Source organism: Centropristis striata, chromosome 5, assembly GCF_030273125.1.
Source record: "Centropristis striata isolate RG_2023a ecotype Rhode Island chromosome 5, C.striata_1.0, whole genome shotgun sequence".
Classification (NCBI taxonomy): Eukaryota; Metazoa; Chordata; class Actinopteri; order Perciformes; family Serranidae; genus Centropristis; species Centropristis striata.
In genome coordinates this window covers 21,409,260-21,422,744 of record NC_081521.1, presented here as the reverse complement: position 1 = coordinate 21,422,744, position 13,485 = coordinate 21,409,260, and the positions used below count along the sequence as shown (strand labels likewise).

At 35.0% G+C, this 13,485-nt stretch overlaps 1 protein-coding gene across 1 annotated transcript in view; it reads right to left on the bottom strand.

Moving 5' to 3' along the window:
- Positions 1-181: 181 nt before the first annotated feature.
- The window catches only part of ampd1 (adenosine monophosphate deaminase 1 (isoform M)), a 29,362-nt gene continuing 16,058 nt past the window's right edge, over positions 182-13,485 (bottom strand). Inside the window, exons 5-15 of the mRNA XM_059332244.1 lie at positions 11,655-11,874; positions 10,645-10,774; positions 8,800-8,994; positions 7,809-7,940; positions 6,971-7,134; positions 6,741-6,867; positions 5,898-6,061; positions 4,585-4,705; positions 2,310-2,483; positions 1,882-1,992; positions 182-595 (exon numbers count right to left, since the gene is read on the bottom strand). Of these exons, the coding sequence (XP_059188227.1) occupies positions 440-595; positions 1,882-1,992; positions 2,310-2,483; positions 4,585-4,705; positions 5,898-6,061; positions 6,741-6,867; positions 6,971-7,134; positions 7,809-7,940; positions 8,800-8,994; positions 10,645-10,774; positions 11,655-11,874 (1,694 nt within the window). The 3' untranslated portion in view covers positions 182-439. The remainder of the gene's footprint in view (positions 596-1,881; positions 1,993-2,309; positions 2,484-4,584; positions 4,706-5,897; positions 6,062-6,740; positions 6,868-6,970; positions 7,135-7,808; positions 7,941-8,799; positions 8,995-10,644; positions 10,775-11,654; positions 11,875-13,485) is intronic.

The window sequence follows — 13,485 nt, the reverse complement described above, 5'->3', positions numbered from 1 at the left end:
CACAGCCATCAGAAAGGTCAGGGATTATGAGGAACATTTGAACGCAGCAGCGGCTCTGCCAGGTCACAAAATCAACACAACTAGACAAGATCCTGCTGCCAACTAAATAGTGTTGCAATGTAAAACTGATTAAATCATGAAATGCATCAACAGGGCAGCTCCCACACAAAGACACTTGTTATTTCACATTTTATTTCCTTTTATTCTCATACGTGATGTTTCCACACATGAATACACATGCTATAATGTAAACGTCAATTGGACAGGGTGTGCAGATGATATACAATTAAGGTTGCTTCCTCCAAAAGAGAGTACATCAGTGTGTAAGAAGGTCAGTTTCTTTAAGATTTAATTGTTTAAGAGTTACTAGTGAAAAACAAATGTAGAAATTTGTTTACGTCACAATAGAGATGATCAGGTGTAAATCGGATTGGAGTCTTTACTCGGACTTCAAACCCTCCTTGATGAGGTTGAGCTCGTAGCACAGGGTCTCATAGCGGTATGCCATGCGGATCTGGGCTACGTTGGTCTTACGGATGTCGTTGCCCTCTGGACCCTCCTTCAGGTAGTCCTTACCCAGGAAGTGTTGCTTCTCCTGGAACACAGAGCACACCAAGAGCATGTGTTGGTGTGAGTATAAAATCAACTCTCTGCATGCTGTGACGATGAAACAATGTGCTCATGCAAAAGGCCACAACAACCAATCAATACACACAGACTTTAGAGTTGTTTAGCTTCTTTTTGTTGTTTGTGTCTGTTTGTGGTAAGTTTGTGTCTCTTTGTAGTTGTTTTGTGTCTCTTTGTGGTCAATTAGACTATTTTTGTAGTTGCTTTGTGTTTTTTTCACGTCATGTTGTGTCTGTATGGTTGTTTTGCTTCTTTCACTGTCGCTGTTAGTCTCTTTGTGTCTCTTTGCAGCTGTTTTATTATTATTTTTTGTTTGTTTTTGTCACTTTGTAGTCATTCTGTGTCTCTTTGTGGTGATTTTGTGTCACTTTGTAGTCATTTTAAGCGTCTTTGTAATTGTTTTGGTCTCTTTGTGGTATTTTTTGTCTGTGGTTGTTTTGTCTCTTTGTAGTAGACTATCTTTGTAGTTGCTTTGTGTTTTTTCAAGTCATTTTGTGTATCTTTATGGTTGTTTTGTCTCTTTGTAGTCATTTTGAGTGTTTTTGTAGTTATTTTGTGTGACTGTAATTGTTTTGCTGTTTGTTTTTGTCTCATTTTGTAGTCATTTTTGTCTCTTTGTAGTTGTTTAATGTCTCTTTGTGGTCAATTAGATTTTCTTTGTAGTTACTTTGTGTTTTTCAAGTCTTTATGGTTGTTTTTCTTTTTTTCCACTGTCCCCATAAGTCTCCTTATGTCTCTTTGCAGCTGTTTTGTATTTTTCATAGTGGTTTAGGTCTCTTTGTAGTCATTATGTGTCTCTTTGTGGTAATTTTGTATCCCCTTTTAGTCATTTTGTGTCTCTTTGTGGTCAATAAGACTATTTTTGTAGATGTTTTGGGTCTCTTTGTAGTTTTTTTGTGTCTCTTTTTGGTCGTTCTGAGTCTCTCCCTGGCTGGTGTGTGTCTCCTTGAGTGACATTTTGCAGGTGAAAGCCTGATAGGCCCGTTCCATCATTCATCCATGCCTCTATGTGGGACAAGATGTATAATCTCTTTGATTCAAAAGTAGCATGTACAATTCTGGATAGGATCTGTGTGTCTTTCAGAAGATTTAACAAGAAGCTTCTAAGCGTAGAAACACCCCTACAACTGCTGCTTTTCACCAACAATGTGGCCAATAAAAAAAATTAAGACAAATCTTGCAGATGACATATCAAATGAGGTAAAATGTCACCAAAGCATAACCACATTTAAAGTTCAGTATTAGACGTGTTACCTCGTTAGACAAGGAGCTCTGTATAACACTGTTCCTGGAGATCTCACACATGTCGCAGGTACTCAGTTTGAAGACCTGGGCTGCAATGGCGTACTCTTCCATCAGAGGTTCCTGTGGACATAAAGCCAAGAAGATAAAGCTGCCACCAGCTATAAAATATATGAGTATCATTAACTGGCATTTGTGTAGTATACAGGATGTGTATATGCAATTCATATTATAAAACAGCTAATTTTGCACATAAAGACTTGTTTATATGCTCATTCTCTGCATCTGCTACCAAATACCTGTTTGAGAGTGCTATAAATAACTTTTCCTGTACAATGTGACTACAAAAATGCATTATTCTGTAGATGTTCTGTACATAATACAATACTCATTATACACAGCAGTATGTGCCATTGTCTGCTCCCTCCATGTGCTCAGACCTTGGTGTAGTGGAACTGCATGGGGTCGTCAGTGGACAGAGAAACCACCAGGCCTTTCTTGTGGAACTCCAGCAGAGGGTTCTTGGCGTACTCCAGGAACAAGCTGTTGTTGCTGAGAGGGGACATGGCGATGGGGATCTGGGTCAGGAAGTACAGGTACTGCAGCACAGGGCCCTGGTGGTGAAGATTGATAGATTGGTTTATTTACAAGATCAGTCAACTGGTGATATGAGGGGCCGTATGGGCCTTCCCTCTCATATACACAAAAATACCTCTCACATTCACAATTTTTTGTATCCTCCATTTGCACTACTATGTATATATTTATATAAAAATGTGTGTATATATGTGTGTATGTATGTATATATGTGTGTATATGTATGTATATGTATATATATATATATCTACTTGCAATAATGTACAGTTAGATCTGCATTTATTATTTCTATACCTATATATATATATATACTGCATTTTTATACAATTCATTCCTGTATATATTGCAATATGATGGTTAGATGCTATCTGCATTTTGTTGCTTTGTACTTGTGACATGTGCAATGACAATAAAGTTGAATCTTATCTAATCTAATCTAAATTTACCTCTCACATACACAATTTTACCTCTCACATTCACAATTTTACCTCTCACATTCACACTTTTACCTCTCACATTCACACATTTTTTGTGAATGTGAGAGGTATTTTGTGTATGTGAAAGGTGAATTAAGAATGAATGAAGGCCCTTACAGCTCCTGACGTGATGACATTAATTGTCAAAGCCTGGCATTTTCCTCTTGTTTTTTATTTTTAACAATAAAGCTAACTTAATTACTTAACAGGCATTAAGTGACGTATTAAGTACAAGATCATACTCATAGGATGAATCTCAGATCTGAGATTGCACTTGACATTTTATTTTCAACTCTACAGTAGATATCCTCTTATAGACTGAGCCTGAAATCACTTAAAGATTGTTGTGATAACTCATCAGCAGCTAATACAACTAAGGTGTTGAGAGCAGTAGAATATAATAAGGAAGATTTGGGATAACCACACTTTGATCTGCTTTCAAACATTAAAAATATATTTCCTCCCTCTGGCGCTTTTGCCTTTTAATCAGATATAAGACAATCTAATATATATCAAGTTAAAACATCTTACTGTACTCTTAGATACGAGATATTATCAAGAAAAAAAATCTTTGTTAATTGGTTTTCATGCTTCCAGTGTAGAGAAGCACTATCACACTATCCATACTATCTTACAGTTTAGACAGAATACTGGGTGTAGAGATTACAGAAGATGAGGTCATGGTCAAGTATTTTTTCTTCCTTTTCTTTTGTGTGTTTTTATAGTAATACATAGTGTATATGTTTTCTTACAGTATATTTTTTAACATAGCTTTGTATGTAGTTCTAAAAAGAAATGTAAAAATATTGAGACAATCTGACAGTTATTTAGTGTTGTGTATTGTAACAGTAAAGACTGTGCTCTGTCTCAAAAATATAATTTAATGTATCATCTGCTGACAAGTGAAACCTGAGCAGGAAGTATTCAGATCCTTTTCTTCAGTAAAAGTACTAGTACCACACTGTAAAATTGCTCCAATACAAGTAAAAACCCTGCATTGAAAACTTACTGAAGTAAAAGTACATAATTGTCAACATCAAAATGTTTGCATGCTATGCAGAATTGCCCCACGCAGATTGTTTTATATATTTAAAATATATTATTTGACTATTTGTATTGATGCATTTATGTAAGCAGTGCTTTAATTGTATGTAAAGGTAGGGCTCATTTATCTACTTTATATACTGTTAAATTTAAATTTAAATGAAATTGGGAAAAAAGTATTTTTTATGTTAAATCTCGACCTGAAAAGTCACTAAAGCTGTCAGCTAAATGTAGTGGAGTAAAAAGTTCAATATTTACCTCAAAATGTAGTGAAGTAGAAGTATAAAATCACATAAAATGGAAATACTCAAGTGAAGAACAAGTGCCTTAAAATTGCACTTAAATTCAGTACTTGAGTAAATGTGCTTGACAAAATGATCCTACTTCTCACTTGATTCATTACCTCAGTACACATTTGTCTAACGAGTTTATGGTCTCTATTGCTAATTTCAAGTTTCAATAAAACATGATGAAATTATGATCCCATTTAGAGCAAAATAGACCATAAAGCAGAGAATGCTTGATCGTGTGTAATGGATGCATGAGTGCTGCTGAATTAAAGTGTTAATTAACAGGAGGAGGTGAAGAGAGGACTGACCTTCTTGAGGTTGAGGCCGTGAGAGATGTTGTCAGCAGTCATGAAGGCAGCCAGCAGATGGGTGATGGCACCGGCCTCGCCGCAGTGAGGCCTGAACATGAATGTGTTCATCCCCCTCTGTCTGGAGAGCAGAAGGTAAACAAGCATTTTATTATGGAGAGTAGTGGTGGAAGAAGTACTCAGATCTCTTACTTAAGTAGAAGTACTAATACCACACTGTGAAATTACTCCACTACAAGTAAAAGTCCTGCATTCAAAACTTACTGAAGTAAAAGTACAAAAGTATCAGCATCAAAATGTACTTAAAGTATGAAAAGTAAACATACTTGTTTTGCAGAATGAACCCACCCCACTTGTTTTATATATTCTAAATATATTATTAGATTACTTTTATTGATTTAAGTATGCATTTATTTAAGCAATGTTCAAATTTTGTAAAGACAGGGTTCATTTAACTAGTTAAAATACTGTTATGTGATTTAATTAAATAGATGTCTAATTGCTTTGAATTGAAAAAAAAATAAAAAAAATTGTATGTTAAATCTCGACCTTAAAAGTAACTAAAGCTGGCAGCTAAATGTAGTGGAGTAGAAGTATAAATATTTCTATGTTATTCTACTCTTTCTGTACACAGTGATGGAAGAAGTATTCAGATTCCCCACTTAAGTAAAAGTACTAATACCACACTGTGAAATTAAAAGTAAAAGTCCTGCATTCAAAAGTACAAAAGTACCAGCATCAGAAAGTACTTAAAGTATTAAAAGTAAAAGTACTCGTTATGCAGAACTGCCAGACTCAGATTATTATAAATATTCCAAATATATTATTAGATTATTATTATTATTGATGCATTTATGTAAGCAGTGTTTTAATTTTCTCAAGGCTCCTTTAAACTACTTAATATACTGTCCTTATGAGGTTTAATTTGTATCATGTTTTTCATGTTAAATCTCAACCTGAAAAGTAACTATAGCTGTCAGCTAAATGTAGTGGAGTAAAAAGTATAATATTTGTGGAGTATAAGTATAAAGTTACATAAAATAGAAATACTCAAGTAAAGTACAAGTGCCTCAAAATTGTACTTGAGTAAATGTACTTAGTTACATTCCACCACTGATGAAGAGGATACATATTCTTAGAGGAAATTATTGTTCTGTCAGACTTATCATCCCATAACACTCACTGAGAGTATTTACAGAGATAAAAAGAAACACAAAATGGCAGGAATCTCTCATGAAAAAAACATTAAATAATCGTATTCGTGCACTACGAGCTTATACTAAAAAACTGTGCAGGGAAACAGAGTTACTGACCTGCGGAGCTGGTTGAGCACAGCGATGTTGGCATACATGTAGTAGATGTAGTAGGTGTAGGAGGGGTTCTTGCTGATGTCCCACTCCTCTGGTTTGGGGCTCTTGGTGGAGAACATGTGACCACTGTGCTTAGACTCATCATCCACACTGTCGAAACCTGTCACCTAAACACACAGCACAGGAGGCAAACGCTTCATTAACCCTGTCAACCCCACCAACACACCGACAGGATTGAAAAGTATGTTTTCTTACAGAAATCACCAAAAATAGAACTTATTTACCGTAGAAAGAAACACTGAATACTGGCATTATCAGAATTTCAGACAGTCCTTCATAGTTTACAAACGTTTCCGTTGGAAAAAGGAACCAAAACAAAGCCTAAAAAATGTTTTTGATATTTCTGTTTGGAATAATTAGATCCTGTTAAAATCATTAAATTCTGCTCCTCAGAGACACTGTGAAGCCATTAATTGATTCTGCTGAGATGACCGGTCACGTGACAAATATTCACTGAAAATCAGACAGAACAGCAGGTTGCTTACACAGAGCAGAGAGGAGAGGACAGGAGAGGTTGTAAGTAAAGGTTATAGTAGTTATTTAGTTCAATATGAAGAGCACACGGAGACACAATTTTCAAATAAATATCACATTCGTCATGATGTTTGCTAGAAATATATTATTGTTTGATATTTTTGGAAGGTATGGGAGGCTTTTTTTAAAGTCCTTAATTCATGGCAAAGAAATCTATCCTTTAACCAAGATGCGAGCTGGTATCTTATGTGTGTCCGAGCTCTCATGATCATTCCAGTTACATGTGAATGTCTTTTTGTGTTTCTGACTCACATGCTGGAGGAAGATGCTGAGCTCTGGGTTTGAGTGTGGGTCGATGGTGGCCTCGAACACGGGGAGGAAAATGTTCTCCAACATTTTGCCAAAGTGGGGCACAAAGTTCCTGCCTCTGAAGATATCGCTGAGATAGAAGAGGGACAAAACAAACACATTTAGATATGAATTCAAACCATCTTTTCACACCGTTTTATATATTTTACACTTGACTGAATAGCATTACTCACTAGATCCTTGGGACTTGAATCATCCATTTGAGCTGTGGGGAGAAAACTCTGTTTTTGACGAACCAGCTGGCGAGCTTGGTCCACTCGGTGGGGTTGCAGCCGTAGATGGACAGACGAGGCTCGGCATACTGGTACTTGGCATCTTCCAGGTCGTTGGCTACTTCCTGGTTTACACAATGGTCAAATCATTCCAAAATCACATGAAGTGCAGCAGATTAAAGGTTATCTATTTGGCAGATCATTCAGCTGCTTTATAGAAAACAGAAAGCTGTAAAATCTCTTTTAGTTTTTGTTTTTTTTACACCTACTGTATTTGAATATTTGTGCATACTGAGGTCCCTAAACAGGCTTTGAATGACATAAACTGGGTATCAATGGAAAGCTGAGGCTCTTGTGGATTTAATGAGCCCAGTGTTCTTCATGTGGGATGATGTTGGTCATCAGTAGTAGCCAGTTCATTGCAGTGAGGGCATTTCTTGAGTCTTGACCTCACTGTATAAAATGAGCTGCTGTGACCTCGAAGATAATCACAGCCTCATGAAATTTTACAACCATAGACTAGAGACCTAGAGCACCCAGAGATTGTGCAGCTTTCCTATGTATGTTGACAATAAGGGGGTTTCTAAGCAGTTTAAAGAACAGAAGTGCTCGTCATCCAATCGCTGAAAATACAGAAATCTCCGAAATGACTAAAGTTTTTGAACCCAAATCACAGCATGAATTCTTCTATGTTGTTCCAAAGGTCTTGATATATTGATGTAATATTCTGGAGGGTTTTTTGACCATTTTTATCCATTCTCTATATGAATAAAATGTGTCAACAGGATGTCACGCTGACCTTGATGATGGTGGCAAAGTACTCTCCACCGATGTGGTTCTCTGTCTTCATGTACAGGTCACGCAGCTCGCTGGCTCCCACAGGGTTGTACTTGGCGTTGAACTTATCAAAACGCTGGAAGGTTTGTCTTCCCTTCAGAGAAACAGCAAAGAAAAGAGATTTAGATCATGGAAGGTTGGCTGCAGGGACAACAGAGACAATAAATGCAGATGTTGCAATTATAGCAAATTACTTTAAGAAGTCATTACCCAAATATATCTTTAAAGGTGTCCTTTAGAGGTTAAATTGTGGCAATTTTATGTATTTATTTCATTGTGTTCCATTGAATATAAAACCCTATAATTTTAACAAATTCTGAAAAAAAATTTGATTTTTAATATATTTATTTTTCCTGAAAAACTTGGCCCCCTTTATAGAATTTGTTAAGAATCTATATTTTACTTTATATCGTCATAACATTTTTTTAAATTTTTTTTTTACACATGTGGGATATCCAGCTGGATCTAGGCTGATGACTAATGATTTTATTGTTTAATGATTCACAATGTTGTGTTGTGTAGTGTCCCTTTCATGCATTTTATATATAATATTAAGCTCATGTTACATGTCTAATTATTAGCCCTCTTATTAGTATTTTATTGTATTTTATTATTATGATTATTATAATTATCATCACAATTATTGTTATATTATTAGCATTATAATTAGCATTATCATTATTATTATTATTATCATCATTATTATCATCATTATTATATTTATTTAGATCGGTGGGGTTGTATCATTGATGTTTATCTGTATTTTAATCTGAAAAACTATAAATAAAATCTAATTACCTACAATAAGAAATTGAATACAATATATACTTCTGAGAGAACGGAAAGCAACTAAGTGTCTCCTTCAACATGGTAATAAAATTCATTGTTATGCATTGTTATTATTCTATCATCTAAAAGAACAAATGTTTTAATAAGTGAGTGACGTAACGTACAGCGTGCACATCCAGGGAGTCCACAGTGAGGTCATAGGGATGCAGGTGGAGGGACTCGAACAGCTCCTTCATGGTGACCTCTTTCCCGTTCAGTTTGTGCACGACACGGTCGGCGTCCACGCGGTAAGACTTCTTGATGAAGCGCAGCAGGTGCTTCTGGTTCATGCAGGCAGCAGCGTGGATGTGGGTGTCCACCTGAAAAGGCAGAGGAGAAGAGAGAATAGTGGATCAGTCACTCTGTTTTATCACAAGAGGGAGCTAAAGACACGCACATAGTGCACGGCAGGGACACCAAACTGAGTGGGAAATAGAAATGTATACAACAAGATTATACTTTTGGATGTGTTGTCACATATGTGGCATAAACTGTACGGAGGAGGATTGGGGCCTGGTAGGAGAAAAAAATAAGAGGATGAATTTTTTTTCCATTATGCAGTTCGAGAATACTTTTTGTGTTCGGTAAAGTTGGAAAGATAAAGTCATAAATTAAGCAATAACAACAATATTTAAGGGTGTAGTAGTACTACAATCCCCTGAAACATAAATTTGCTGTTCTTGGTAGTAGGCTACCACAACTATGGTTCCGGGAAAATCCTGACATGCTTTTATGTAATTTATGTTAATATTTTAGACATAAATTAAACATTTTAAGTAAAAATCAGGTTGTAGCTTTGAAAAAAATAATGAGAGGATGATTGTTTCACCATTATGCAGTTTGTGAATAAAGTTGAAATGACAAGAATAAAGTCAACTTTTTGTGTTCGGTAAAGTTGGAAAGATAAAGTCATAAAATAAGCAATAACCACAATATTTAAAAGTGTAATTAGTACTAAAATCCCTCTACACGTAAATGAGCTGTTCTTGGTAGTAGGGTACCACAACTATTGTTTTGGGAAAATCTGCTTTTACGTAATTTATGTGAGTTTTTTAGACATAAATTAGACGTTTTGAGAAAAATCAGGTTGTAGCTTGAAGTCTATTTTACCAAACTCAAAAAGTTGACATAATTCTAATTATTTTTAGGTTTTTCTCGACATTGTTGTTCAACATTTTTTCTTGAAGTGCATAATTTATTTTTTCCCCCTCCTCTCATTATTTTTTTTCTCTCCTACCCAGCCCTAATCCTCTGCCATAAAGCTGAAGTAAGACTGAAGTTGGTTGAAGAAAAATCATAGTGAAAATGGAAAATAATATATGTATGTATATAAAATAATGGTAATAATTTACAGCAGTTTCACAAAGGAGACATTTCTGTCCTCTAAGGTCATTTTTTTTTTAAATTGACAATAAAATGTAGCAAAAAAAATGTGGCTAATCACTGGACTATCCAAGATTGGGAATACAATACAATTTTCTCCCATAAATATTCATAACAACAGTGGTGTTTCATAAACAAACAATGAATATTTGATGGTTATGGTCAGGACTGATGCTGATTAAAAAATGTAACTCTACTTGCAACTTTTTGAAAGTGAGGCACAAGGGTTGAATTTTTAAAAAATAATATTTTTTTTAAGCATTTATGTACATATGCATATTTGAAATGGAAAAAAAACTAGTAAAATGATTAAGTACACTGAAAATGTTGATATTCAGATTTTCCCTCTCAAATGTTTTGGTTGTCGAATTGCTGTTTTTAATTTTTTCCCCCTGCATGATTTTAATGTATGTTTTGTGTGACATACAATACCAAGCTCTCCATTGAAAATCAGTTTTAAGATTTGTCTAGAGTATGTAGGTTCATTAAGATGACTAGAAGTGTATGATCTTCAGTTATTTTTGTGCCTTTCGTGTTTTAAAGCCAAATTAAAAGCAGTGTTTGTGCTCTGTGCTTTTCATGGCTACCTTCCTGCAGTTGTAGAAGTCCCTGTGGGGGTTCAGCTTCAGCTCCTTCATCTCCTCCATCTCATTCAGCATCTCATGCACATTGAACTTGGACATGAGGAACTTCAGACGGCGGTGAGTGTAAGTCTTACTGCAGGACAAATAGATTAACACATGAGCTGCACGGTGAGGTGATAAACATGCAGCTGTCAAATAGCATACATTTGTCAGATACATTTCATAAATGTTTGTCAAAAAGAAAATGTTTATTTAAAGCTTCTGTTAAAAACAATAAATTGCACTCTTTAGTGCAACTAGGAAAACATGGCTGATTTTGCTGAGATGAATAGTCACGTGTCAAATATTCCCTGAAATTCTAATAGAACTACAGTCTGTTCACACAGAGCAAAGGGGAGAGGACAGGAGAGGTTGCAACGGAGGCTGTAAAAAGGCAAATATAGCATAAAGAGACCCAATCCTTCTTTTTTTTAAATATTCATGATACTTGTCAGTGTTGCATATGTAAATTCCATATTATTACAATTTTTAAAAAATAATTTACCAGAGAAATATGAACTTGTGTTTTTCTTTTTTTTAATGACATTTATGTCATTATTACTGTGTAATTCCGCACAAAAGACACTTATGAGAGGTTTCCACTTCTAGCCATGACTGTGCTGGTGCAGGACTTAAATCGACTTAATTCTTGAAGTGCATATTACATATAAGTACATATAAATGCATTATATATATATATATATATATATATATATATAAAATTTACAGCAGTTTCACCAAGAAGACATTTCTTTCCTCTAATGTCACTTTTTAAAAATTGACACTCAATAAAGATTGCGACTTATATAGTGCAGTGAAATACAAGGCCACAGTGAGTAAAATGAGCAAAAAATGCCCTGAAATGCCTTGTTGGGGTTCAGAGGGTAAACAATTCTAGATTCTGGATTATGCAGAAAATTGGAAATGGACAAAATCATGCAAAGTTAACAGAAATCTCTTTTCATAGGACTCACGTTGGGCCCTGTGCAATGAGAGCGATGAGGAAGTTCATGTCGTCGATGAAGGTGTTGTAGTCGGGGCAGGGCAGGTCTTTGGGCTGATGTTTGTCAGCAGCTGCAGCGTCGTTGTACACGTAGATGAGACCGTCCTTCATACGGGCAACGTAGCCCAGATTCTTTGGCAGGTTCTTGGTATCGAAGGGGTCTTCTCCGTTCTTTGGAGGAGCTGTGAAGACTGATGGGTGGATATAACATATGAAATTATCAGAAAACATGTTGGATAATCCCAACTATTTAAGAGAACACGCTCCAGGCAAAGACGTAAATTTTTACATCCACTGGTCAATTTTGAAACTTTGACCTATTTTGCCTCCATAATGTTTTCTTTCAAACTAGTGGAATGAAAACATCCAAAATACACATTTAGGTGTATACTGTATAGTGTATATACTACACTATTTACATCTGTAGATTTCTCAATTTACAAAAAAATATGCATTAGATAATGCCTCTTTTGCATATTTGAAGAAACATTTTTAGTAAACTTGAAACAAATAAATGATTTTGAAAAATATATCATAATGTAAGCAATCAGATGGGGAAGTTAAATGTTGATATCTATTTTATTTTTATGATTTTATTCTTTTTTTAAAAAATGTTTTATTATTATTATTATTATTTTATTTTTTTTATCGTATTCACATGTAAAAAGTATGGAAGGATGTTTTTTTCAAAATAAGTTTTTTTCAAAAAAATATTTTCTCATACTCTGAACCAGAAATCTCCACTTCAGCAACACTGGTGCTGGTCCCTCCCCTGTGACTTCCACACCGAAATGAAGTCTACAGGACTAAGTGATAAATAGCAGTGTACATTTTATTTCAGGGATTGTGTTTTGTTTTGCTTTGTTTTGTTTTGTTTTGTTTTGTTTTGTTTTGTTTTGTTTTGTTTTGTTTTGTTTGAGTAGTTTGGACATACATGTCTATTAAAATACCAAAAAAAGGTTTAAAATTTGCTCACTTAAACATCTGCAGTCTGAAAAATAAGGTTAATGAGTTAAGCTCAATATTGCATGACAATGACATCCACATAATGGCCATATCTGAAACCCATTTAGATAGCACAATAGCAGATTCAGTAGTTTCTATACAGGGGTACAACTTGTTTAGACTGGATAGGGATAGATTTGGTGGTGGCACTGCTTTCTTTCTGAAAGAGCACATTCCAGCGAAGATCAGAAATGATTTGAGTAGGAATGGTGTGGAGGCCTTATGGCTTCAAATTCACATTCCTTATTGTAAACCAATATTAATATGTTGTTGTTATAGGCCACCTTGTTCAAATGTGGAATATTTAGACAATATATGTAGTATGCTACAGAATGTGACTGACAAAAACTTTGAGGTCTTTTTTGTTGGAGATATGAATATCAACTGGTTTAATTGTAATTGTGCTTTGAGGAAAAGGCTGAGTGATGCAGCTGCTGTATGTAACCTTTCTCAGATCATAAATATGCCAACTAGAATTAATATTAATAGGCAAGGCTCACTGTCATCAACTTGCATAGATCACCTCTTTACAAATAACCCAGAGAAATGTTCGAAAGCAGTGTCTGTACCTGTAGGATTCAGTGACCACAACATAATTGCACTAACGATAAAAACAAAGGTACCAAAAACTGGACCAAAAGTAATACTAAGAAGAATTTATAAAACTTTTTCAGAAAAAGACTTTACAGATGATCTAAAAAATGTAAACTGGCACACTGTTCTGGATTGTTTACACCCAGTAAACAATTGCTGCATTAGTCAATTTTATGAAATTATTCTCAGGGGTTTGTGATAAA